This window comes from Phacochoerus africanus, chromosome 4 (assembly GCF_016906955.1).
Source record: "Phacochoerus africanus isolate WHEZ1 chromosome 4, ROS_Pafr_v1, whole genome shotgun sequence".
NCBI classification, from domain to species: Eukaryota; Metazoa; Chordata; class Mammalia; order Artiodactyla; family Suidae; genus Phacochoerus; species Phacochoerus africanus.
Window position 1 is genome coordinate 78,052,295 of NC_062547.1, and position 27,736 is coordinate 78,080,030.

The window sequence follows — 27,736 nt, forward strand, 5'->3', positions numbered from 1 at the left end:
CCGGGGATCCCGGCGCGGCCGCCGCCTCCCGCGCACACACGGCCATGGCGGAGGTGAGTGAGCGGGCCGGGGGAGCCGGCCCCCGCCCCGGCCCGTGTTCCCGCCGCCCGACCCGGCCGCGTCGGGGCCCCGGGCGCCAAGGACCCCGGCCCAGGGCTTGGGGCCGGGCCGCGGCGCTGCTCCCGTCGGGGCCCGAGGGGCACGGGGCTCCGTCGCCTGCCACCCCCGGCCTCGGCCCCCCCCTCGCGGCTGCCACATCGTGGGCGTCAGTGCGCATGTGCAGGGCGGGGGCGCGGGTTGGGGAGGGGGCGGGGTGGGGCGCTCGCCCGCGGGTTCCCGCCCCCAGCTCGCCACCCCCGGCTCCCGCCGGGTGTGTGCCAACTTCGCGGAGCGCGCTCTCTACCCGGACCCCGCCCTCGGGACCCCAGCCCGCAGACTCCCAGGGCGCTGAGCCGTGGAGTCGCGCTCCCTCCGGACCCCTGGCAGGACTCGAGGTCCTACCTGGGGCTGGCTCGCGGGCAGCGAAGGGCTTCCTTTACCTACGCCTTGAAGTTACTCACTTCTCCAAGCTTCCTCTCTGTTCGGAGAGCAGGCCCAAGACCCCTTGCCCCCAGTCCTTGGGGCCAGATAGATTTTGGAATTGAGTTTTTCGGATTTGAGGACTCGTGGTGTTTGGGACTATTATGCTTCATCAAACTCACCTAGGATTATGGGGGTTAAGATAGCAAATTGCTGCATGTCGCGTCCAGCCAGGAATGAAAAACTTTCACTTTGAGGGCTTTTTTGCATGTTGGGTAAGAAGGTGGGAACCTGCTGTCACCTTATGAGGCCCTAGTGAAGATGAATGATGCACCTGCTAGGGACTCAGTCACTGTGAGTCTGAGCGTTCAGTCTGGGGATGTGGAGCAGGTCCCTGGCCCCAGCAAGTGATCCTCACCCAGTGGGGAGGCTGCCCAGGCCCGGGGAGGAGCAGGCACCGCCTGGTGAGGAGCATTTTCGGTTGCTAGGCCTGGTTGTGGGGCTGAGTTGGGTGTTTACATCTTGGCACATCGTGGGTAGATGGCTGTGGAGGGCGGAACTGACCATTCTTTCCCACCAGTGACTTTCTCAGGGGCAGTAACAGGCCCAGCCTTTGCGCCAGAGAGGGTGTGGGCATCTTAGTGGAGGGCCGGGCCTTCCTAGCCAGTTCCTGCCTTGTGCTGGGTCCAAGGGGTCTTTCCAGAATAGTTCTGCTTCCATAGGGGGCATTTAGGAAACTCGGGTTTCCCAGATGGGGGCTGGACTTGTGGGAGGGAAGCTTATGTAGGGCCTTCCACTGGCCCAGCAGGGGTATGGTGGTCTGTGTGGGTCTGGCCCAGGGGCCTGCAATCTTGGCCTGGCAGGTGGCTGCGTGTCACAGGTGGGTGGGGCAGCCTCCCCAGCCAGCCAGCCCTGAGAGCTGCTGGGTTTGGCTGCTGATTCTGCCCTGCCCAGCGTTCAGCCCCTGGAACCCTCATGGCAGCTGTTGTCCAGTTTGGTGTGGTGCCTGTTGAGTGAATTGGTTTCTGAAAGAAAGCCTGTATGTCTGGCTCTGTGGCAGGCCCTGAGGGTCTGGCTGTGAGGAGACATAGTCAGAGGGAAGCTGGTCAGTAAAGGATAAGAAGTGTGCAAATGCCAGTCGTGGGCATGGCCAGGCTCTGCCCAGGAGACCTGTTGTGGCTCCAGAGCCTCTTGCTCAGTGTGACCTTGGGCCGGTCACTCTCTGAATGGGGAGATCTCATGAGATCTTGGCTTAGTGCTTGCACAGAGAATCTGAACCTTATGCAGTCACTGAGAACCAGCTGTCTTGAACCCATAAAAACGGTGATTTGTAACCTAGCAAAGCATGCTGATCAATATTAGCTGCCAGATTTTTGTTGTTGGCAAAGCAGCTATCAGCACTGTGAGAGAAGGTGGGGTGCTTTGTGCTGTTTTACTTGTGGGTCCTGCCTTAATCTTTGAAGAGCTTTGAAAAACTTGGAGTTCCTGTTGTGGCTTAGTAGGTCAAGAACCTGACATAGTATTCGTGAGGATGCGGGTTCAATCCCTGGCCCTGCTCAGTGGATTAAGGATCCGGTGTTGCCGTAGCTGCGATGTAGGTTGCAGATGTGGCTCAGATTCTGAGTTGCTATGCCTGTGTTGTAGGCTGGCAGCTGCAGCTCCAATTTGACCTCTAGCCTGGGACCTTCTATATGCCACAGCTGCAGCTGTATAAAGAAGAGGAAAAGAGGAAAAAAAGAAAAACCTGAGTACACCATCTCTATCTTGTACTTAAAAGACACAGCTTTTTGTTGTCCTTTGTGTCAAGTTTGTCCTCTCCTTGACCCTTGGCCCAGTGATGTGGTCCCCTAGGATTGCCTCTTGTACCCCCCCCCCGCCCCCGCCCCAGGCGCCTTCTGTTTCCTTGTGCAGTCTGCACCCTTGGAGGGACCTGATGCACGGTACTGTTCCACAGCCCTTCAGGCCTCTGCCTGGAGACGGCCACACAGGTCCTCCTTGACCCCCAGTTGTGCAGGCTCCACCCATTTTTCTCCCCTCAGTACTGTACATGTCCAACTAGACTGACGGCTCGTGTGTGGACAGGCAGAACCTGTTTGTCCATTGACTGCTGTGCCTCCTGGCCAGAGTGGGTGATGGGTGGGCTGTCAGATGGGGAATGGAGTGCTGGGTGGTCCAGTGGGACCACGTACCTCTGCTGGGTAAGGGTGGAGGGTATCCTGGTTAATACTGCTGCCTGATGGATGAATCACTTTGAAACTCAGTTTCTGGAAGCAGCCATCATTTTTAGTTACCTCTGGTTGTTCTGCAAGTTGACGAGGCTCAGCCAGGCAGTTTTCATTCAGGGTCCCCACAGTGCATTTGGTTGCTCGGCTGAGCCATCTCCAGTGCAGGGAAGCTTCCTCACCCAGGTGTGGCTAAGACGCTGGCTGCTGGCACGGCCTCCCCTGCAGCTTGTGCTTCCTCACAGCTTGGCGGTCAGTGGAAACTGCACTGGAGGGTGCCTGGAATCCCTCCCACCAAAGTCCCTGGCCCAACCAGTGCACAGAGAGGGGACCTGCAGCGGGAGTCTGGGCTGCCTGGGAGCCACCACCTTGGAGGAATGGCTGTCACGTGAGGCTGTGGGTGGAGCTGGAGGGAGGGCTGAATGGGAAGCTACATTTGCTCTGCCGCCCTTGTCCTTCCAGCAGTGCCTGGAACCTGAGCTGCCAGGTGGGACAGGGTGGGCGGAGCCTTCCAAGGCTTGCTCCCAACTCCACCACACTCACCTTTAGGACCAAGATTCTAGAATGCTGGTTCCTTCCTTCTCTTCCTTCCTCCCTTTTGTTCTTTCATTTGATCCAAAGCACCCTTAGTCCAATCCTCATCCTTTTTCTTCTCCCACTTGGCAAAACAGGGGTTTGGACTGGACTGGTCTGTCCAGAGTGCCCTGAACAAATGGAGTTAGACCCCTGGGAGCAGTGGAGAGTGAGCTTGGCCTGGAAGTTGGGTGTTAGGGCTGGGCCAGGGAAGAAAACCCATACAGTGTTCCCTGCTGAATGCAAGGCGCTGGGGGCTCCCTGCAGATGAGCTTGGGGACCCAGGGCACCTTGGGGGGCAGGCTGTGTGGAGCCTCTTGGGAGGTGCAGGCCAGACTTCTCAGCCACTGCTCTCCTAGCCCCTCTGACTGAGCACCTCTCAGACACCCGAAGCTGTACTGTGGGTGGGCAGGGTACTGGGTACAGTGCTCTCTTACTCTCTGGTAAGTGGGTGGTCTGGGCTCTGGCCTCTTGTTTTCCCCTGCTAGTCAGTGGTCTTGGTTGCAAGAGCTAGGAAGCCGGGCCTGACTGGGGTGGGTGAGGGAGCCCAGGAGAAGCTGGTGCACCAGGGCCCTCACGAGGGTCCTAGAGGGGCCTCGGTCACTTCAGAGGACACTTCGAGTGCTGGAACCATAGCTGTCCCATGTGTGACTCTGCAGGGTGGCCTGCGGGCTGATGGCCACTTGCTCTTTCCTAGAGGGAGGCAAGGCTGCTTCTGGCAGGGGAGATGTCCAAGGCTGCCAGGTGCCCTGACTCTTCCCACTTCTGGTCCCAGCTCATCCGCAGGCTCCTTTGCCCTCCTGCACCAAGTGTAGGGGCTAAACTTCCTAAGCTGCTTGGGTAGGGGACTCCCCTCTTAGAACTTGGGGTGCTCCTGGCAGAGGCCACCCACTGTACACTCCGTCCGGGGAATTGAGGCCCATTTCCTAGAGGGCTTCAGACTCCTCTGCTGGTCCTTGCCAGCTCTGCCCTCATGGCTCCAGTGCCCATGTATGGCTCTACGGGGTGGGCTGTGCCCTGTGCCCAGTGCCTGTGGCTTGCATTGCCTCCCAGCTTGCTATGTCTCTACTGTACATTCGTGTACTTTCATTTATGTCCCCAAGAAGAGTGACGGGTCTGTAAAGCATTTCTGAGTCACGGAGCCTGAGTTTGAGCTTGTATTTGTATCATTTAGATGCTGTGTGAGCTTGTGTAAGCAACTTGACCTCCCTAAGTTTCAAGCCTCTTATTTGTCTGTGAAGAGAATGATTACACAACCTCTTGCAGACCCAGTGAGGAAATTCGTGTGGAAATTCCTACTAAACTTTTTTTTTTCTAAAATTTTAAACTTTTAAAACTAACTGTCCTAATCTTTTATTATTTATTTATTTATTGTAAACAGCTTTACTGAAGTGTAATTCACTTCTCGTACAATTTGCTCTTTTTAATGGGTACGATTCAGTAGTTTTTAGTATACTCACGGAGTTGTACAACCATCACCAGTCAATTTTAGAGCATTTTCACCCAAAAGAAACCATCCACTCCTCAGTCATCTCTCCTCAAAACCTCCCTCCTCAGCCCCAGACAACCACTAACCCACTCTCCATCTCTGTGGATGTGCCTGTTCTGGACCTTTCCCATCCATGGAATCATGCACTGTATGTCCTCCTGTGTCTGCTTCTCTCACTGAGCATCGTGGTCTCAAGGTCCGTCCACGTGATAGCGAGTGTCAGTGCCTCTCTCCTTCTCGTGGCTGCACACTATTCCATCCGATGGCCATTCAGGTCTCTCCTTCTTTGCTCTTATGAATGGTGCTGCTGAGAATGTTCAGGAGCAGGTTTCATGTGGTTGGGAGTTTTCCTTTCTCTTGGGTATCTTATTGGAGGAGAAGCCTGACTTTTCCTTCTGTCCTTCCCCCATCCCAGGGTCCCAGGCAGGCTCTGGGATTCAGACCAACAAGGGCAAGTTCACAAGAGAGGAAAAAGCAGTTTGTTAACCAGACGGCATGTCCTCAGGGAGAACTCTGTGGGGAGTTCACTGGGGTGATCAGGGCTCGGGAACAGCAGTGCAGCAGAACACTGGTGGACAGGATGGGGTGAGGGCCGTGGTCAGTGTTCTCAGCTGCCTTCAGCTCACAGTGACCCTGTGCCAGAGCAGCATGTGGGGTGCCTTCTCCCAGCTCCTAGCCATGCACCCAGGTGGCATCTTGGGGCCATAGGATACTCTGTGTCTGACTTCCTGGAGAGCTACTGGCTGTTCTTACAGTCGTTCCAGCATCCATGTCCCCCTGCACTTGTTCTTTTCTATATTCCTGACCACAGCCATTCCAAGACTAAGAAGTGTGTTTTACGTGCTGTTGATGATTTGCTTTCCCCTGATGGCGAGCATTTTTTTTCACATGCTTATTGGCCATTTGTGTTATCTCTTTGGAGAAATGTCTATTCATATAATTTGCCCATTTAAAAATTGGGTTACCCGAGTTCCCGTCGTGGCTCAGTGGTTAACGAATCCGACTAGGAACCATGAGGTTGCGGGTTCGGTCCCTGCCCTCACTCAGTGGGTTAACGATCTGGCGTTGCCGTGAGCTGTGGTGTAGGTCGCAGACGCGGCTCGGATCCCGTGTTGCTGTGGCTCTGGCGTAGGCCAATGGCTACAGCTCCGATTCGATCCCTAGCCTGGGAACCTCCATATGCTGCGGGAGCGGCCCAAAGAAATAGCAAAAAGACCAAAAAAAAAAAAATTGGGTTACCATTTTATTAGTGACTTGTAAGGATTCTTTTTTTTTTTTTTTTTGTCATTTTTGCTATTTCTTGGGCCGCTCCTGCGGCATATGGAGATTCCCAGGCTAGGGGTCCAATCGGAGCTGTAGCTGCCAGCCTACGCCAGAGCCACAGCAACGCGGGATCCGAGCCGCGTCTGCAACCTACACCACAGCTCACGGCAACGCCGGATCGTTAACCCACTGAGCAAGGGCAGGGACCGAACCCGCAACCTCATGGTTCCTAGTCGGATTCGTTAACCACTGCGCCACGACGGGAACTCCAGGATTCTTTATTCTATATTCCAGATATGATTCCCTTTTCAGCTTCATGATTTGCAAGTATCTTTTACTGTTCTGTATGTTGTCTTTTCACTTTCATGATGGTGTCCTTTGAAGCATAAGTTTTTTTTATTTTGATCAAGTCCAGTTTATCTAAATTTTCTGTTGTTGCTTTTGCTTTTGGCATCTTATCTAAGAAACCATTGCCTAGTTCAGGGTAACAAAAATTTATCCCTGTCATTTCTTCTAAGACTGTTTTGGGTTTACCTCTTTTATATTTAATGTCTTTGATACATTTTGAGTTAGTTTTTGTGTATAGTGTGAGATAGGAATTGAACTGTTATTATTTTGCATGTGGATATCCAGTTGTCCTAGCAGCATTTGTTGAAAAGACTGTTCATTCTGCATTGGATTTTTCTGTTGCCCTTTTAAAAATTTGCTTGACTGTAAATGTGTGGGTTTATTTCTGGATTCTCAATTCTGTTAATTTGATCTAAATATCTAGCCTTATGTCACTACCACACTGTTTAGATTACTCTAGCTTTGGAGTATTTTTGAGATCAGGAAGTGTTCTTGCATTTCAAGATTGTTTTGGCTATTCTGGGTCCTGTGAGTTTTTGGAATCTGCCAGCTGAGATTCTGATAGGCAGTTCATTGAATCTCCTCATGGATTGGGGAATATCGACATTTTAGCAATAGTAAGTCTTTTGAACCATGAATTCAGTTGGTCTTTCTGTTTATTTAGTCTCTAATTTCTTTCTTTCTTTCTTTTTTGCTTTTTTGTGGCTGCATCTGTGGCATATGGAAGTTCCCAGGTTAGGGGTCGAATCAGAGCTGCAGCTGCCGGCCTATGCCACAGCGAACAGCAATGCCAGACATGAGCTGCATCTGTAACCTGTACCATAGCTCATGGCAATGCTGGATCCTTAACCCACTGAGAGAGGCCAGGAATCAAACCCGCATCCTCATGGATGCTAGTCAGGTTCTTAACTCGCTGAGTCACAATGGGAACTCCTAGATCTTTAATTTCTTTCAACATGTTTTATACTTTTCGGAGTATTAGTTTTGAACTTCTTTTGCTATATTTATTCCTAAGTACTTTTTTTTTTTTTTGGTGCTGTTGTAAATGGAATTGTTTTCCTTATTTTTCTTTTTGGATTGTTCTTTTCTAGTTCTTTTCTAATAAGTTGATATTTATGTTATCTTGTGTCCTGCAGCCTTGCTGAGCTCATTTTATTAGTTGAAATTTCTTTAGTGGATTCTTTATATCTTCTGTGTCCCAAGGTCATGGCATCTGTAGAAAGAAATGCCTTTCCCACTTGGATTCTTTATATTTCATTTTCCTGCCCTGACTGGAACCCACAGGATGACATGGGATAGAAGTGGTGGTGACCTTGGAGGAGGCACCAGCTTTTCTTTTCAGGGTGATAGTGGCTGTGGTTTGGGTAGATGCCTTTTATCAGCAGGTTCCCTTCTGGGCCTAGGCGGTTGAGTATATTTATCATGAAGGGATGTCGGACTTTGTCAGGTGCGTTTGTGCACCCATTGAGGTGGTTGTGCGGGTGTGTGTTTAGTCTGTTGTGGTTGGTATATTCTGTTGACTCTGGATGTCACATCTGGTCCCTGCGGTGAGTTCACTAAGGTGACTGTATGGGTGTATGTTTAGTCTGTTGTAGTTGGTGTGTTGTGTTGACTCTGCATCTCACACCTCCTGCTTCCTGAGGTGAGGTCCTCATCACAGTTTAGTGTCCTTTGTATGTCGCCAGCATTTTGTTGAGGCATTTTTTGTTTCTCTTTGTTAGAGATATTGGTCTAGTTTTCTTGTTCATAAACTTTTGAACATTGTGGTAATGGTAGCTGTTATAATGTTATTTACATTTTTAAAAAATTTTTGAGGTATAGTTTATAGATCTCAAAACACACCCACCTAAAGTGTTTAAATCAGTGGTTTTTAGTATGTTCACAAAGTTTTGAAACCTTCACCTCTACCTAATTCCAGAACATTCCATCACCCCAAAAGAAACCCCATCTTCAGGAGTAGTCACCCCAGCCCCTGACAACCAGGAACCCACTCTGTGGATGTGCCTGTTCTGGATGTTTCTCATCCATAGACTCTCACACTGTGTGTCCTCTGTCTGCTTTTCTCACTGAGCATCGTGGTCCCAAGGTCTGTCCACGTGGTAGGAGTGTCAGTGCTTCTCTCGTCTTCACTGTATGGGTGGACCACATCTTGTTTATTCACTCACCTGTTGCTGGGTGCCTTTTGGCTGTCTTGAGTCTTGCTTCTGTGGACATATGTACACTTGTGTGGACAAGTGTTTGGTTCTTTGGGTCTGTCCCTAGGAGAAGAGTTCATTGCTGTAGTAACCGTTTACTTTTGGAGGAATTGCTGGGAATTCTCCAGAGTGCCTGTTTGCCTCCTGAAGACTAAGTTTCTGGAGGCTGGGCCCTCAGGAAGTGGCTTCTGCATCAGCACCTGCCTGTGGGGAGTGTGCAGCAGGGCTGAGTGTGGGCCTGGGTCACCTGGTTCCTGTGTCCAGGCCCAGCACAGGGCCCTTGGGTGCATGTCTCACTTGGAGAGGATGCCGAGGCTGTGAAGCTGTAGGGCCAGCAGCCTCTGCCTTCCCTTCATGCTGCATGCCTGGCCTGCTCGTGAGGGGGCAGCTTCCACTTCCCTTTGCCCTGAGTTGCCCCAATGTCCCTCAGGGAGCCCCTCACTGCTCAGTGGGGCCACGGATCCTGATCTGCTCCTCTCCTCCGCAGGCCTCCTCGCTGCAGAGGCAGAGCCAGGGTGTGGCCTCCCGCCTCCCTCACGGCCTGTGCCCTGGGGAGCCCAGCTTGCGCACGACAGCAGGTACCTTCTCGCCCACAGGCGAGATGCCATCCTGGATGCACAGAGACCCCAGCGTTCAGGGGTGGGCATGCAGACATAGTGGCCAGGATGGTCTCCCATCTCCAGGGGGCCTGCTGACACCTGTGCTGAGGCCGAGGCGGGGATGGGCCACAGAAGGGAGGGTACTGGGGGGTGCCATGCGTGGGGGTCCCGCTCCTCCCGGCCAGTTCCCTGCACCGCCTCCTGCTGTGCTTTGGGCCCATGTGAAGGTCTGGTCTTGGCCTTGACTGCCTGCTGGCTGGGGCTGAATTGAGACCTAGCTATTTTCTCTTGTTTATTTGTTTTAAAAACCAATCATGGAGAATTGGCCGTGAGCACATCCTGACTCCCTGGGGAAAACCCCAAGTCTGATAACGTCCACTCCGCCCCCCCCCATTGGGCTGGCAGATGATGCTGCTGCGGCAGGAGAGGGGCCAGACACTTGCTGGGCCGTGTGCTCCTGTGCTGACCATGGGCACACAGACACACATGGGCCTCATGTGCATATGCCTGCACATGCCTGCATGTGTGGCCACACAGCCTGGGCTTCGTCCCTGGTGGTAGCTGGGCCCTGTGGCTCCTCCACCCATCATCCTTGGCCTCGGTGTGATGGTTGAGACAGTGGCGAGGCGCTCATGCCAGCTGCTGTCCCTTCCACAGTGGTGTCCATGGGCTCTGCAGACCATCAGTTCCACCTGGCAGAGATCCTGTCGCAGAACTACGGTGTCCGGGAGGAGTGCGAGCAGGCTGCGCGGGGCCCAGAGAGGCCGGAGGAGGACCTGCAGAAGGACTTCATCTCCCAGGTACTCAGCGAGTGGAACATTATGGCGACCTCACGGTGTGTCCATTCAGCCGAGTTAGTCTCCGAGCTCTGTGGACACCAAGGTGACCAGGGATGCTGGTTCCTCCATCCTCAGGGCAGGCCTTGTGCTGGGTGCTGAGGTCACAGGATGGGCTTCATGGGCCCTGGGGCTCTGGGCTGTGGGGTGGCTGGTCAGTGAGCCCACTGTTCTTAAACTCTTTGGCCTCAGAACTCCTCTCTTAAAAATTACTGAGGATCTCAAGGAGTTTTGTTTAGGTAGGCGATACAGTAAACCCGTTGTTAGCACAAACAACACATTTTCAAGAAAATGGAAAAATAACTGTTTTTCCAAGACAAAAGAAATGAGGCAGAAGAGTAGAATAGTTTTACATCTTCGTGAATCTATGAATGTTGTCCTTTAAGGCAGATGTTGATCTGTTGTGACTGGTTGAAGTGAGTGTGAATCTGGCCTCACACCAAGCTGTTCTGGGAGAGGGTGGGTATTTCACAGTCTTTTCAGATAGTTGTGGGTGTTCTTTGATGCTGCACCAGCATACAGCAAGTGGTGGTTTTGTAGAGTGGCTTCCCTAACCATAGTTAATGACCTTTCTGTCCTTGGTATGAAGATCCACCAGTTTTGGGCTGACCTTGGTGTGGGCAGTGACCTGTGCTGAGATGTCTGCTGATGCTGGTGCTGTAACGTTAGATCTTCCATGTGCTGAGAGTTCATGGTATAAAATCTGGAAATCCCACAGTTGGTACCACAGACTCGGCTGCTTAAACAACAGAAAGCTATTTTCGTTCAGTCCTGGAGGCCAGCAGTCCCGGATCCAGACCTGGCAGGGCTGTTCCTGGTGGGGGCCTGCTTCTTGCCATGTCCTTGGAGGAGAACAAGCTCTCTGGAGTTTGACTTGTATACCAGCCTTGTTGGATCAGGGCTCTGTCCTGTGGCCTCATTTAACTTTGTTTCCATAAAGGCTCATCTCCATCTCATTAGGGGCTTGTCGTCTGAATTTTACAAGGGAGACACAAACGTTCAGTCCATTACAGGTCAGCACTCATCTCACCAGAGGCCTTTTTAAGGAGTAATCACAGGCATTTAGCTTGGAGCTGTGTATCACTTGGTGCCAGTTTGGTCTAAGAACAAAAACAGATGTCTTCTCTTCAGAAAAGAAAATACAGTTTTGTTTTTATTTATTTATTTTTTGCTTTTTAGGGCCACACCTGTGGCATATGGAGGTTCCCAGGCTAAGGGTCCAACTGGAGCTGCAGCTGCTGGCCTACACCACAGCCACAGCAATGCCAGATCTGAGCCAAGTCTGCAACCTACACCACAACTCACAGCAATGCCGGATCCTTAACCCACTGAGTGAGGCCAGGGATCGAACCCACAACCCCATGTTTCCGCTGAGCCACGATGGGAATTCTGAAAAAAAAGTTTTAAAAAGCTCAACTTGAATTAGAACTTTTCAAAACTAACCCCCACCTCATTAGCTAAGTACTGCATCTGTTTTCTTCAGATATAATTTTCTTAAACTGATTAGGGAAAAGAATGTACTGTCCAAGGCAAAAGCAGAGAGCCGCTTTTATATCCCCTTACCAGCAGACATTGGAGTTTATCCCATTCTTGTTGTCAGATCAAGTTTTCCCAAATTCCAGTTCTCTGCTTGAAAGTTTGAGTTCTGTGCTGGTGACAAGTACAGTCCATGGTTTATCTTGAAGTGACAGCTCACTTGGCTGGTGTTTGATGCGGCGTCTGCACGGTGCCCAGCAGGAGGACGGGAGTTGTCCACTGGTCCCTGTGCTCCAGGGCTCCATCTCAGTCCCCGGCTGAGCTGGGATGGGCGGGTACTTCCTCCCACAGGAGATTGAAATGACCTCTGCTCAGGGTGAGAGTTACTAAAATCCATGGTTTTACACAGGAATTACAGGATATTCTTTAGTGAAACGGGCATCTGTGGAGACCTTAGTGAACTGGCATTGATGCTCTGACACTGCGTTCCTGCCTCAACTGTGCAGGTGGTCAGCTGCCGCCAACCCCACGCCACAGTGGAGGGATGATGTTGTGTTGTCACGAAAGTCACTTCCTGGGCAGCCCAGGGGTCTTGGGGTTCCTACATTAGCCCCTACCCCACCCCCAGGTGTGCTGTGAGAGGCGTGATGAATGTTTTCCTCTGTGGGGAGGGGTCCTGTGAGAGTAAAAGATTAATTTAGAAGGGATGCCCCTGAGAGAAGGGGCTGGGAATCGGCTGGGAGGTCCCCATGGATCTGAAGTCCCAGGGAAGGGGCTAGGGTGGCAGGAAGCAGGTGCTGACATAATGGAGAAGGAGAGGGTGTGTTGAGGAGGTTGGAAGCTGACAGTGACCCACAGGGGTCAGGATGAAGTGTGGCCCACACACGGCACTGGCCTTGAGGAGTCCAGGTTTGCGTGAGGGTTAAGAAACAGGTTGGAAAGTGGTGCTGAAGCACAAGGCTGGAGTGGTTTTTGTCTCCTCCTTTTTGGTCATTAAACATCTGATTTCAGTTTCTCATCCTATTGCATTGACTCCGAGCATTGGAACAGCGTTAATCATACCAACCCATGGTGTCTAGAGCCTCCTCTGGTTCTGTGGTGGTGTCACTGCTCTGGCCACTCATTGTTGACCCAGTGAGGGTCAGTAGGCTCTCCGTTACATTGATGAGGCATCCATCTCTTCACTTAATATTCTGAGGTTTTTTTAAAAAATCAGGAGTGATGTTGGTTTGACCAGGTGCTTTTTTTTTTTTTTTTTTGCATTCATCAATTGGCCATGTTTTTCCCCTTCTGGTTTATTGATGTCACAAGTGGTGATGGTTGAGTGTCCTTGTGGGGCTTGAGCAGAGCTTGCACAGGCATGTGGACAGGTGGTGTGGATGGGAGGCTGCCCAGCTCCACCTTCAAGGCCAGTGACCTTGGACAGATATCTGACATGTCCTGGGACTGTGAGGGGATCCTTAGGTGGGGGCTGGGCCTGGAGTCTGGGTAGGGTGAGATCCTGTGACTGGTTGTGGGGCTGATGAATTGGGGTGGAGAGCAGAACCCCCAGAGCAGCCCGTCCTGACAGAGCCCTGTACCCCCAGAGCAGTGACATGCCCCTGGATGAGCTACTGGCCCTCTATGGCTATGAGGCGTCAGACCCCATCTCAGAGCACGAGAGTGAGGGCAGCGACACTGCGGCCAACCTCCCAGACATGACCCTGGACAAGGTGAGTGGGGGGAGAATTCGAGGGTGGGCAGGACGGCCCTGGACAGGTGGAATGGCAGGCAATGAGTGTAAGGCCTCGCCAGCTTGTTGGAGGCCTGTTCTCCCTGGAGTCCTTGCTGGTGCAGCTTTGGCCATGGGGAGGGTCCTAAGTGCATCACCGAGGGGCTCTGACTGCCCTCCCAGGCACCAGTGTGGTCTGTATCAGTGCCCCTGGCTGGCCAGCCCTGGTGCCTGTTATTCTGTCCATACAGTGAGGGGAGAACAGCCCTGCAGGAGCCCTTGGGAGGCTTGTCCGCATGGCACCATCACTGCTTATTGTTAGTGTTATTTAACATTGTTAAACTGCAAAAATGTTCTTTACTTTCTTGTTAAAAGGAACAAATAGCGAAGGATTTGCTTTCAGGGGAAGAAGAGGAAGAAACCCAGTCCTCAGCCGACGACCTCACTCCATCTGTGACCTCCCAGGAGGCCTCCGACCTTTTCCCTAATCAGAGTGCACGTAGGTGTCCCCTGGGCTGGCAGAGCGAGGAGGGGCCCTGGGCTGCTGGGGATACAGATATCGGGGCCCCCAGGGGTGCCCTGCTCTGCCTGTGAGCCAAGACTGAATGACCATGGTTTCCACGAGAAGGGCATGTGTTGGTTCCTGTGGCTGAAAGTCTTTTAGGTCCAGGGCTGCATCCTCAGACCATGCTCCCTGCAGCTCTGCCCACCGCTGGCCTGAGCAGCAGGCTGTGCCAGCAGCATAAAGAGCTGGGGGCAGGGCTGGTGGTTTAAGGCCCCAGCAGAGGGCAGCCTCCTGAGTTCCCAACTGCAGGAGTTCCTGTCACACCTGTCCCCTGGCCAGGTCTGGGGCCAGCTTCTTGGGATGGGCACAGTGCGGTGGTCAGGTGGATGAGGGCAGAGTGGAGGCCATGGGCGTCTGCTGGCTGGGGGGACACCGAGGGCCGTGGACATACCTCACATGCTCCTCTCCTCCTAAAGCCCGCTTCCTGGCCAATGCAGACAGAGAACCTGGCTCCTCAACCTCATCAGACACCGAGGAGGACCCACTTCCTGCCAACAAGTGTAAGAAGGTGCGTGGCTCTGACCCTGCAGTGCTCTCGGCATGTGCCTGCTAGGCTGGGCTTGACCACAGTGCCCAGCGCTGTGGTCCTACCCCCCTTGCCTCAGGACTAGCTCCATGGTACACACAGTCACTCACACACCCACACACCTGGGTGTTGCCTACTACCCTCACACCTCAGGACTTGGTGTCTGCGGGCAGATGGCACAGACTAACCTCTCAGCCCTCGCCCCCATCAGCACCAAGCCACTGGGCTTCCTGTCTGCCCTGACTTGCCTGGGCTTTTGCTTTTGCAGGAGATCATGGTTGGGCCTCAGTTCCAAGCTGACCTCAGCAACCTGCATGTAAACCGTCATGGTGAGAAGAGTAAGTGGAGCCTTGGAAGGTGGGGGGACAGGGAGAGGAAATGCAGATTCCACTCCTGCCAGGAAAGGAGCTGTATGTCTAGCAGAGTGAGTTCCCAGGTCCTCAGAGGGAGTCTGAGGGTCCTGGCCCATGTCAGGTGCATGCTGGCCCTGGGATCTCGCCTCTACTCTTCCCCACTCCTTCCCTCCCCAGGGCTGCTGCATTTGTTCTTCTGGTGCCCACACCTTAACCAGGTCTTGTCCTCACGCCTTCCAGAGTTTTCAGTGTAGTGGTCTTGTGATTCTTGTTAGCAGAAATGCAGTTTATTATTTTAATTAATCTTGTTCAGGGGCTGGGGGGTGGTGGGAAAAAAAGGAAAAAAAATCTTGTACACGGTGACTTGGCTAAATTAAATTCACTTTGTAGATTCTTTTCCATTTTTAACTGTGTACAATCATATCATTTATGTATGATAATTTCTTTCTTTATGATCTTTGCATGTTTTATTTCCTTTTCTTGCCTTGTACATTGGCTAGACCTCCAGTACAGAAGTGAAAAGAAGTGGTGATAGAGGACATCTTTGTCCTGTTCCCAAACTTGGGGGAGAAAGTATTCAATCTTTCTCTATTAAGTGTGATATTGGCTGCAAGATTTTTGTAGATACTCTATCAGATAAAAAAGTTCCTTTCTATTCTTAGTAGCTGACAAATATTGCTGCAAATTTTGTCAAGTACTTTTTCTGACCCCTGAGAAGGTCGTTTTGTTTTGTTTTTTTCTTTCTTTTATTCTGTTGATGTAGTGTATTGGTTGATTTTCAGACATAAAACCAACCTTGTCTTGGAGTAAATTCCACCAGGTCACAAAATGCTGTCTTTCATGACATGTATACATTCAGTCCTCATTATTTTGTGGATTCTATGTGCATTTATGCATGGCTAAAATGAATGTATAAATGCAGAATTAACACTTGCAGTGCTTTCATGGCCATTTGTGGGCACACACACATGCAGAAGCAGGAAAACATGGAGTTGCCCAATGCATAACCTATGTTGAACCAGGAGAGGCTTCCTTTTCTCTTCAGCTCTCAACTGTAAACACATTTTATTTGCTCATATTTAATGCTATGCATTCTTCCTTTTTTTCTTTTTTTGTCTTTTTGTCTTTTCTAGGACCGCACCTGCGGCATATGGAGATTCCCAGGCTAGGGGTCGAATCGGAGCTGTAGTCACCGGCTTATACCACAGCCACAGCAACTCGGGATCCAAGCCACATCTGCGACCTACACCATACCTCATGGCAACAACAAATCCTTAACCCACTGAGTGAGGCCAGGGATCGAACCCGCAACCTCATGGTCCCTGGTCGGATTTGTTAACTGCTGATCCATGATGGGAACTCCCGTGGCTTTCACGTTTTGCTGTTTGCTGGTGGTTTTGCTGTTTAAAATGGTCCCAAGCATGGTGCTGAGGTGCCGTCTGGTGTCCTGGGCACAGGAGAGCTGGGACTGCCTTTTGGGGAAAATGTGTGTTAGATGAGCTTTGTTTAGGAGTTCTAGTGCTGTGAGCTGTCAACGAACCAACAATATATGTGAAATAAGGTCTCTGAACGGAAACTCACATGAAGCCAGGTCATGTGTGGGTGAGTTGATACATGTGCTCTGACTAGAGGCACTCAGGACCCTGACCCAACCTAAGCTCCCTGCTACCCCACCAGGAGCAGCAGTTGCTGGCTGACTTTACAGAATGTGGCTACCATGAAGGACAGGAATTAACATGTATTGTTAAGTCTTCTCTTCATTTGGTTTGTGAACATTCAGGATATTTTCATGTATGTTCGTGGAGATATTAGCCTGTCATTTCTCTTTATTTCTTGTCCTTGTCAGGCTTTGGTTTCAGGGTTATGTGTCCTCATGAAGTGTGCTGGAAAGTGCCTTTTTCTAATACCTGGAAGAATTTGTTTAAGATTGTTATCATTTCTTTGGATGTTTGGAAGGATCCTGCAGTGATGTTGTCTGGGCCTAGGGTTTCATTTAGTTTTATTTTTGTGAAGATTTTATTTTATTTTATTTTATTTGTGTTATTTTATTTTTGTATTTTTAGGGCCACACCCATGGCATACGGAGGTTCCCATGCTAGGGGTCGAGTCGGAACTATAGCCGCTGGCCACAGCCACACAAAGCCAGACCTGAGCCATGTCTGCAACACACACACACACACACATAAACACAGCTCACATGAACACTGGATCCTTAACACACTGAGTGAGACCAGGAATCGAACCCTTGTCCTCATGAATACTGGTCAGATTCATTTCTTCTGAGCCACAATGAGAACTCACACAAGATTTTAAATTATGAATTCAATTTATTTAACAAATGTCAATCTATTTAGAGTTTCTCTTCCTGTTGTGATAAACTATTTCTGAGGAGTTTATGCCCTTCACTGAAATTATTAACTTTATTGGCAGAAAGTTCATAGTGTGCTCTTGTTCTCTTCTTAATGTGTGTAGGACCTGTAGTGATGTCCCTTTTCAAGTCCTGATATTTGTAATTTGCATTTTTCTTTTTATTCTCTCTCGATTAGTTTTGTTAGGGGTTTATTAATTTTATTACCCTTCATAAGGAACTAACTTCTGACTTGTTGATTTCTATTTTCTGATTTCTCATTAACTGACTTTTTACTTCTCTTTAATTTCATTTTTTCATTCTCTAGTTTCTATTGCAATACCTTCTCTGACTCAGGGTGATTTAGAAGCATTCTGTTTAATTTCCAAGCATCAAGGATTTTCTAGGCACCCTTTTTTTTCTTTTCTTCTTCTGCATGCGAGGCAAATGGAAGTTCCCAGGCTATGGGTGGAATCGGAGCTGCAGCTGCTGGCCTACACCACAGTCATAGCGACCCTAGATCTGAGCCACATTTGTGTGCTACACCACAGCTCACAGCAACACCGGATCCTTAACCCACTGAATGAGGCCAGAGATTGAACCTGCATGCTCATGGATACTAGTTGGGTTCATTACTGCTGAGCCACAATGGAAACTCCTTCTGTCACTGATGCCAAATTGAACTCCACTGTGGTCAGAGGCTGAGCTCTGCTTTTGACCCTTTGGGGTCAGGGGAGCTGGGCTTTGCAGCCAGTGTTGTAGTGAACGTTCCTTCCGCTGTCTGTCTAGTTTGTGTTTGCATGGCTCATCCCTTTCTGCCTTTCTGTGCTCTTGTATTTGAAGTGTGGTTTTTGTAAATGGCCTATTGTGGGATCTAACTTTTGTCTGTTAATAGTGTTGCATCTAGTACTTACTCTCTGTGTCATTGTGGGAGCAGGCACTGACGTCAGCCATTGTGCTGTGTTCCGCTTCTTCTGTCTGTTCTTTGTTCCCTGATTCTGTCTTGTCTTCTTTTTGATTGACCTAGTAATTCTATTTCCCCTCCTCTGTGAGCTTTTGCTTCCTCAGTGGGTACCTGGTTTACTTTGGTCTGTGAATCCTAGTTCCCTTTCCACTGACCTCTTGCCACCCTTTGTGCTTTTGTGCTTCCGCAGCATTACCCTTGGCACAGTCACAGCCCCTCTTGCATTTCATTCCTCCAGTGTCCATTGCTAGAGACTTGAAGAACTTCTTTTTCAGTATTTCTTGCATTGTTCTGGTGTTGATGAATTCTTTCAGCTTTTGTCTGAAAAGTATTCATTGTCCTCATATATTCTTTTTTTTTTTTCCCCTGACTTCTTAGGGCCACATGCATGGCATATGGAAGTTTCAAGGCTAGGGGTCAAATTGGAGCTGTAGCTGCTGGCCTACACCACAGCCATATGGCAATGCCAGATCCAAGCTGTGTCTCACAGCAACACTGGATCCTTAACCCACTGAGTGAGGCTAGGGATTGAACTCACCTCCTCATGGGTACTAGTAGGTTCTTTACCACTGAGCCACGATGGGAACTCCCGTTGTTTTATTTCTTTCTTTTTTTTTTTTTGGTCTTTTTAGGGCCACACCCTTGGCATATGGAAGTTCCCAGGCTAGGGGTGGAATCGGAGCTGTAGCTGCCGACCCTCACCATAGCCACGGCAATGTGGGATCTGAGCCACATCTGTAACCTACACCACAGCTCACAGCAATGCCGGATCTTTAACCCACTGAACAAGGCCAAGGATCGAACCCACGTCCTCATGTATACTAGTCAGGTTTATTAACTGCTGATCCACAATGGGAACTCCCCATTATTTCTTTTTTTTTTTTTTTTTGGTCTTTTTGCTATTTCTTTGGGCCGCTTCCTCGGCATATGGAGGTTCCCAGGCTAGGGGTCTAATCGGAGCTGTAGCCACCAGCCTATGCCAGAGCTATAGCAACGCGGGATCTGAACCACGTCTGCAACCTACACCACAGCTCACGGCAACGCCGGATCGTTAACCCACTGAGCAAGGGCAGGGACCGAACCTGCAACCTCATGGTTCCTAGTCGGATTCGTTAACCACTGCGCCACGACGGGAACTCCCCCATTATTTCATTTTTAGAGAATATTTTCATGGGCATAGATATCTAGATTTGCAGGCATTATTCTTTCAACCCTTAAACAGTTTTAGTCTATTTTGTCCTTTTTTCTTTTTTTCGGCTGTGCCCATGGCATGTGGAAGTTCCTAGGCCAGGGATGGAACCATGGCACAGCAACAATCCAAACTGCTGCGGTGACAATGCCAGATCCTTAACTGGGTGCACCACAAGGGAACTCCTATTCCATTGCTTATGGTGTCTGTTGTTTCTCTTAAAGTCAGACATCTGTACTGTTGTTTCCCTTGAAATTGTTGTTCACTTTTTTCCCTGTGTGCTTTTCCTTTTGCTTTCTAGCATTTTGACTACAGTATGCCTAGATATGGTTTTTTTTTGTATTTGCTTGCCCTGTATTTCATGGCTCTGTGGGTTGGTATCATCAATGTTGAAGAATTCTTGGCTATTCTTTATTCAAAATTGGTCCCATCCTTTGTCCTCTTCCTTTGTGACTCAGTTATACCTGTCTTAGGTTGCTTGACCATCTTCCCCAAGTCCTAAACTATGTTCTCTTTAAGCTTCATTTGATTTTTTTTAATGAAATTCTTTTCGATTTCACTAATCCTGTCTTCTGCTGCTGTTAAAGCAGTCCAGTAATCAACTATAATACAGAGAGTACATTAATAAAAAAACACATTACTTTAAAAAAAAAAAAAGCTATCCAGTGGGTTCATAAATTCACACACTGCAGGAGTACCCATTGTGACTTAGCTGTTATGAACCTGACTAGTATGAGGATGCGGGTTCAATCCCTGGCCTTGCTCAGTGGGTTAAGGATCCAGTATTGCTGTGGCTGTGGTGTAGGCTGACAGCTCCAGCTCTGATTCGACCATTAGCCTAGGAACTTCCATATGCCACCATTGCAGCCCTAAAAAGCAAAAAAAAAAAAAAAATCACTCTCTGCATTTTGCAGTGCTGGAATGTCCATGTTACTCTTCTGAATGGATTTCCCTGCTCTATTGAAATTTTCCAGCTTTCCATTCGTTTTGTGCTTTTTCTTTGTCATCTTTTAATTCATTAATCATAGTTGCTTTAAAGCCTAGTCTGCTTTCGTATCCAGCTGTGTGTGGATATACATGTTGTCACGTGGTTTTCCTCTCATCTTCACACAACAGGTAGACAGAAGGCTATTGTGGAAGGCCTTTTCTATGGAGATGGGCCCACTTCCCTTCAGGCTGACCCCCTCCCCCCGACTGTCCCTGCCCCTCCCCCACACACCCACAGTCCAGTCTGGGACTCCGTGTCAACTTCAGAGGTGGAAAGAAGTGGCCACAGGCCTCACAGGGGTGCCATCCCAGGAGTTGCTGGTTCCTAGCCAACCCCACACAAGAAAGCCCAGTGTGGAGCCGCTTCCCCGTGTTCTCCACTTTTCAGCCACGGCATTGGGTGTTTTGCTTGTGTGTTTTGTTTAGTTTTTGGTCCCTGGGACTCTTCTCTGGATAATTGAGAGGTGCTAGCATGGGGCTTTCCCCAGATCTGACTCCAGGGTCTCCCTTCTGCATCTCCCCACCTCATCTTTCCCCAGCTGGAGGCTTCCCCCCTTCTTACCTATCCTTAATGCATGCCTGTATTGCTGCCCTGGGGCAGGACCTCCCTTGCCCTCCCTGCCTTGCCTTCTCTGCCCCTCCGCTCTTGACGAGATATACTCTCCTGTGGCTGGTGTGGTGCTGAGGTTAGGGACAGCTATAGGAGCTCTTGCTGAGCAAGACTGCTGGGACCAGGGTCTTGTTGCCATGGTCAAGTCTGGGTCTGTCTCCATGCTCCCCCCAGCCTCTGCCTTTGGCCTCCCTGAGCTCGCTCTACAGTCCCTCCTCACAGGCAGTGCCCAAAAGGCCTCCTTCCCAGCCCAGCCAGTCGCTGCCTCCCCTGGGATGCTGGCTCTGATTCCTGGCTAGTCAGCACCCACTGGCCTCCCGTGACTTTCTGCCTTGCATGGTCATCTTGAGTACCTGGGTCCCCGGAGTTGGTCCTGAGGGGTGTGGAGGTAGAGGGCCCAGGCCACTAGGTGGGCATTTGTCCTCTGGAGGGGGCAAGTCGGCCTGCCCTGGCAGTGCTCTGAGGAGGTGCTCAGAGGAGGGAGCCTGTGCTGGAGGTATGGATGCAGACCGCGTGCCTGGCGTGACCTTGCCACCCCACCCCTACCCCACAGTCTATGAGAATGAAGACCAGCTGCTCTGGGACCCCAACATCCTTCCTGAGAGGGAGGTGGAGGAGTTCCTGTACCGGGCAGTAAAGCGGAGATGGCACGAGACGGCCGGGTCTCAGCTCCCGGAGGGAGAAGTAGTGAAGGACAGCGAGCAGGTGGGGCTGTACTGCTGGGGTGGGAAGCCTGTATCTCCCAGCCTCCCTCGCACCAGGCAGGGCGAGGTGAGGGGTGATCAGGCGCGTGGGGGTGGGGGGGACCTGCTGAGGGGCTCCTATCCAGTGTGGACCAACGTGGTCGTGATAGTGATAAATTCAAGTGAACGCCACTGGTGGGGAAGTGGTCCGCCCCCCTCTAGGGTTTGGATACCCCCATCTCCATGACCCCATGCTGGTGTGGCCGCCCTCCCCACCCCCATTTCCCGCCCCCATGGTGCTGTGGATGCTCCCTGCTATGGCTCCTGGGTGAGCAGGTGGAAGAGTCAGTGGGGCTCCCCCCACATTCTCCAGGCGCTGTATGAGCTGGTGAAATGCAATTTCAACGTGGAGGAGGCCCTGCGGAGGCTAAGGTTCAACGTGAAGGTGATCCGAGGTGACTGCAGGCCCGCCCTGTGCCCCTTTCCTGTCCTGCACCCCCACTGACACCCCCTCCTCAGTGCTCTGACCCCACCCTCCTGGTTGCAGATGGGCTTTGTGCCTGGAGTGAGGAGGAGCGCCGCAACTTCGAGCACGGCTTCCGTGTGCATGGCAAGAACTTCCACCTGATCCAGGCCAACAAGGTGAGGCTGGCCTGCGTGCTGGGCCTGCTGGACGGTCCATCTGGGCTCTATCCCAGGCTGCACTGGCGGCTCCATCCTGGGCTCTACTCCAGGCTGCACTGGGGGCTCCATCCTGGGCTCTACCCCAGGCTGCACTGGGGGCTCTGTCCTGGGGCTAGAGAGGTTGGTGACCAGCCACCAGCACCTTCCACCCTCAGCCAGAAGTCAGAACCCACCCCCAGGCTGGTGGCAGGCTTCCCACTTCCTGGTGACATCTCATTCTGGCTTCCTCCCTCCCTGAGGAAGCTCCAGTCTGGGGAAGGATTTTGCCTAAGGGGGAATGTTAGTAAGTGCTCCCTGGGCTCTCTCTCGGAGTTCACACCCAGTGCCAGTCCCACTACGCTGACCCCACCTGGACCTCTCCTTTACACCCTTGCGATGGGGACCAAGGGGATCCAGGTTCACTCCATCCCAGTACCTGTGCTTTCCTGTCCCAACAGTAAAGAAGCAGGACCCGAGGGGATGCTGCAGCAGGTGCCCCTGCCCATCCCCAGAGCTGATCCCCATCCTCCCCACCTCCTGAGTGGGTGCCACCTCCTCTGGCTTCCCTCACCACAACTCCTCACTGATCTTGTGGCAGAGCCTTGGCCCTCTGCCTGGCCTGACTCCTGTCACTGGTCTTGGAGCCTGACTTTCCCTTTGCTATCTCACTGTGGGTCCCCTCCCTGCCCCTCATCCCCTGTTGTCTGCTTTTGTGGGGCCAACAGCATTGGCCCTTTCCTCTTCACGGGCCTGGCCGAAACTGGACTCATGTTTGGAGTTTCAGTGTCTTTTTGCAGGAGGCTGGAGTGGGTGAGGTGCCTTCCCGGGGCTGGTGTGGGGACAGACCCTGGTCTTTTGTGGGGCCAGCAGCCTGTGGCTCCCAAAGTGGAGGCTGCTCTGCGGCGGAATCCTCTTGGCCACTCTCACCTCCTTGGCCTGCCGCTGGCCCTCTGGCCCACCCACCCTGCTGATGGAGTGTGGCCTCCCTTCCCCAGTCTCCGGTCCTCCGCCAACCTGGCCTGGGAGCGCTGTCGGCCTTCCTCCTCCAAGGGGTGATGCACAAGGCGGTCAGGCCAAGAAGTTTGGATAGTTTGTGGGTGCCCCCTGTGCCCGCTGGTCCCAGACTTTCACTGGGGCCCTTTTCTAGGAGCAGTGGTGGGGTCATGAGCTGTGGCGCAGCTGGCCTTGCTGTGTGTGACCCTTTGGGTAGGGAGTCACCCTGGTCTCTCATCTCTAGTCAGTCATGGACTCAAAGTGCCCTCGCATGGGCGGCTTTCCGTGGGGCTCCTTGGGAAAGTGGGCTTGCTCGGCATGCTCTCTGGGTCTGCACAGGGGTCATCATGCCCTGCCCAGGGCCTGTGGGGACCAGGGCATGGGCTGGGGGGAGCTGCCGCCCTCGGGAGCTCTCAACCTGGGGCTGGTGGGTGGAAGCTGGGCATGTGGACCTGGAGCAGAGACAGGCCCAGTGCATGGGCAAAAGGGGCCCTGGCAGCCTCTGGTGGGGGCGGCCAGGGACTGTGGTGACCCGGAGTTGCCCCCAGGTGCGCACGCGGTCTGTAGGCGAGTGTGTGGAGTACTACTACCTATGGAAGAAGTCAGAGCGCTATGACTACTTCTCCCAGCAGACAAGGCTGGGCCGCAGGAAGTACGGCCCCTCAGGAACCACGTGCGTGAGGGTGCCTGCGGGCGGGGGGGGGGGCGGGGGGGGGCGCACCCACCCAAGGTATCCCCCCGCAGCCCCTCACACCCTCTCCCCGCAGGGACGCAGACCAGGATCTGGATGGCACTGACCCTGATGGCCCTAGCCGCCCCCGCTCCTCACTGCCCCTGCCCCCTGCCAATGGCCTGGGCCCTGAGCAAGACCCTCTGGCTCAGATGCATGGGGGTAAGTGTGTGTGGCAGACCCCTGTCCTCAGGGCCCTTCTTCACTGTACCCCCGACCTGGGCTGTAGACTCTGAGGAGTGGCACCGGCTAGTCTGGTGGGGTTTCACACATGTGCAGTGTCATACACATATGGTGTCACACACATGGTGTCTCACATGTGGGGTGTCTCACACCAGTCATTCTTGGGGCTGACTCCTTGTGAGTCCGGGGGCCCAGGTAGGGGCTCCTCTGTCCAGCCTTGGTGGGAGACAAGGTAGGTGCTGAGGCCCCTCCAGGGTCAGCCCAGGGCCATGTGGGAGCAGACAGGCCCAGGTGACGACTGCTGTTTCTGAAAGTGACCTCACGGGGCATGAGGATCCCTGATTTCTGCGTCTGCTGGACACTGGGACTTTCATGGTCTGGGTTCCAGAGTCGGGTTGGGTCTGTGGTTTGCCCAGTGGTGTCTGCCTGTGTCTTTGTTCAGAAGCTCCCCGAGTCCATGTTTTTCCTCACCATGCTGTCTGTCCCATCGTAAAGGATGGGCGTCACGACCTTCTGAAGCAGGACCATTAGCCCAAGTACTCCCCCAACCCAGTGTGACAGGTTTCTCTTGTGTCCACGTGAGGGCATCTTGTGAGGAGAGTCCTTAGCTTTGCTGGGTCCAGAGGTGGAGGCCCTGCCTGTTCACAGCCTGATTTGGACGTGGGATCCTAGGCAAGCAGGCCTGGGCCAGGTTGCCCTGGGCACGGCGGGTGGGCATGGGTGCCCATGGGGCCTGGCAGCTATGTTCTCCCTGCAGAGCCTCCGAGCGTAGGCAGCAGCACATCTGGGAGCCCCAGTGAGCCTGGGGAGAGCCCAGAAGGCCTCCCATCCTTGGAACCAGGGCCCTGTGCCCTCCAACAGCTGGACGCACCCCTGGCCGCGCCCTCCCCTCAGCAGCCCCCAGCCCTGGCTGACCCGGCCTTCTACCCCACCGCCACAGCCACTCCGGAGCCTGGGGCCAGCCCAAGACTGGCCGTGGACTTGGCCCTGCCTGGGGCCCTCCCAGAGGGGCTGCCTCTCCTCTCCAGCCACGCAGATATGGATGGGGAGGCCGAGGAGGCCGTGGCCCCCGCACAGGTGGCCTTGTCGGTCGCTGAATTTGGACTCATCGGCATTGGGGACGTGAACCCCTTCCTGGCCGCTCACCCAGCGTGCCCGGCCCCTGGGCTGCACTCGGAGCCCCTGTCACAGTGAGTGTGGCCTCGTCCCCATCCCCACACTCCAGTTAGCGTGCCCCTGGCCTCAGGCTGAGCTCAGTCAGGGGAGGGGTTGCCCCGGGGCCGAGGATGGCCTGGCCACATTGGAGCAGGCTCTGTTCTTTAGTTTTATTCTCTACTTTTAATTTGGCTTATTTATTTTTTTGACTAGGTAATACATTCATATGGTTCAAAATCCAAAAAGGTACAAACGGGGCCAGTGCCAGGCTCCTCCCGCCCCTGCCCCAGCGTCAGCCATCCCCAGGCACCCAGGCCAGTGCTGCCGCGGGAGGCCTGTCGGCAATGGAAGCACGGTCTGTGGGGAGGCAGGGGCCGGGCCATGTGCTCTGGGACTGAACTCACCCTCTCCCGTCTCTCCATCTCTCCACTGCAGCTGTAACGTGATGACCTGTTGATCCCTGGCCACAGGCGGGCATGAGTGGCCCAGACTGGACTTAGGGCCACCACAAGGCCTGCCTCTCAGTCTTCCCGACCCTTCCCTTCTCATGGGCCTCGGGTAGCGCCTTCTCTGCTCGGAGTACTTCAAGGACAGGGCTGAGCGGTGGCCCTTCCCTGCCCCACACACACCGGCACCACCACCCAACTCCAGGCTGCCTTGCCCACCGTGGGACCCATCGGGCTGCCAGGGCCGGGGGGCCGGCTGTCCAGCCAGCAGAGGCGAGAAAGGCGTCCCGGCCCCACAGGGACGTGGGAGACAGGGCCGGACGCCGCCCCCACCAGCAGCCTCTGCTGAGCACCCTCAGCGCTCTGCCACCCCGTCTCCCTGCACCTGGCCAGACTGCGGGCTGCCCCTGCCCAGGGCTCAGGGCAGCTGCTACTCGGTGCCAAACCCCGCGGGGCACAGAGCCATATACCTCGATGTCGGCCTGCCCTGCCCTCGACGTCCGCCCTCGCTCCACTTCAGGAAAAGCCGCACTTTATACCCCCTGCCCCCACCCCCGGGGTCTTTGGCAGCCTCCGGTGTGGGTCTGAGGACACAGGACTCACACTTCCTTGGTACCAGGACCCTGTCGCCTGCAGCACCAAGGGGCCTGGCTCCGGCCTGTCCCCTGCCCCCGGAGATCATGTTTCTGTTGAGGCCCCCAGCGAGACGGTTTGGGGTCCTGGGCCTTCACCCCAGCCTCCTTCGGTTATTTATGTTTCTGTTTACAAATCGGAGTGGGGTCCTCGGGGGCAGGGCAGCACTCCTGGACCCAATGTCACCAAGGGAAGTCTTTGGCACGAGCCGTCCCCAAGGTCGGACTCCACCTTCCCTCGCCCCACCAAGGACCACACTGTGAAGTGATAACTGCCTTGAACCCCTTGCTGTTTTATTTATTAAACTTGATTTGAAGCCCCATGGGTGTCTCGTCATAGATCACGTGGGCGGGGTTCAAGGAGGTGCTGGTCACTTGGTGGACCCTGTGCCAGGCAGCATCCAGGGGCCTGGGGGTGTGGGACTGCTGGGGGACTGTGGGCTGGGTCAAGATGGTGCCAGGGATTACGGTCAGGTAAGTGGAGGTGACATTCCAGCTGGACTGACAGAGACAGGCCTGTTCGTGAGAGCTGCTGAGAGCGAGGCTGGGGTCCCAGCATGTGCAGGGGTTGGGGCTGGCAGGCAGGGCCAAGGAAGAGGCTCAGGGACCATTTGTGTGGGTGTGTGCAGTTGGGGGTCTCCCTAGATTCAGGGCTAAGCCTTTGCAGAGGGCTTGTGGCAGCTGGGCCCTAGGCTGTGGGGTGGTGGGATGAGAGTGGTACAGAGTCGTGGTCACTGGAGCTTCTGGTCTGTTGGCACTTTACTTCGGGGTATTAGAGGCCTTGTCCTGCCATGCTCAGTTCCTCTTCAGAAAGAAGTCTGCTGCATCCTAATCTGTGTTTCTTGCTCTGCCTGCCTTTGAGGTTTCTCCTGCTGATTGTGAGCGGTTTGGGTGAGATGTGCCTGGCGTATATAATCTGCATGGGGCCGTCCAGTTTGGCTGCTTGCCCGAGGTGTGTACATTTCAGGTTCCTCCGTGGCTTTCCGTGGTAGTTTTTTTTCTTCGTGTCAAATAACATTTAGTTTCCTGGTTAGCCTGTGGTGTTTATGTGCACCTGCCGGAGGGCCCCTTGGAGGTTCCCAGGTGTGGGCAGTTCAGGAGTAAGCTCCTGTGAATACCCGCGTGCAGGTGTCTGGATTGAATCATGCGGTGATTTTATGTTTAGTTTTGTGGGAACCTCCAAGCCACCTTCCTGAGCAGTCACTGCATTTTCTGATCCTGCCTGTGGCTCCGCGACCCTTCCAGCTGTTGGGGTAGAGTTGTCAGGTTGGGTTTGGGCTGTTCTGGTAGATGCTTCCCACAGCCTCTAAAAGGTGGGTGTTGCCCCTCCCTGGGGTCCTGGGTCCCCAGTCTCCGGGGGCAGGCCATGGGTCTGTGCAGTGTGCTCTCAGTCCTCCTTGGCTGGAAAGGCCCCAACCCCTCCTTTGTCTTCCCAGCACTTTTTGTTTAAAACTTGGTTAAGAATCTAGGTTAAGGAGT

At 53.0% G+C, this 27,736-nt stretch overlaps 1 protein-coding gene across 5 annotated transcripts; it reads left to right on the forward strand.

Moving 5' to 3' along the window:
- Positions 1–26,580, forward strand: MIER2 (MIER family member 2). Of its 5 annotated transcripts, XM_047777840.1 has the most exons (14): positions 1–53; positions 9,097–9,187; positions 9,866–10,008; positions 13,107–13,232; positions 13,607–13,730; positions 14,213–14,304; positions 14,591–14,660; positions 21,326–21,477; positions 21,829–21,910; positions 22,003–22,097; positions 23,660–23,784; positions 23,879–24,003; positions 24,782–25,214; positions 25,615–26,580. In XM_047777840.1, the coding sequence occupies exons 1-14, from the start codon at positions 45–47 to the stop codon at positions 25,634–25,636; spliced, it is 1,689 nt and encodes a 562-aa protein (XP_047633796.1). In that variant the 5' UTR covers positions 1–44; the 3' UTR covers positions 25,637–26,580. The 5 variants fall into 5 exon arrangements, with proteins under 5 accessions (XP_047633796.1, XP_047633798.1, XP_047633797.1 ...); XM_047777842.1 differs by lacking the exon at positions 9,097–9,187 and having other exon boundaries at positions 30–53; XM_047777841.1 differs by lacking the exon at positions 1–53 and having other exon boundaries at positions 8,248–9,187; positions 24,965–25,214.
- Positions 26,581–27,736: the final 1,156 nt, after the last annotated feature.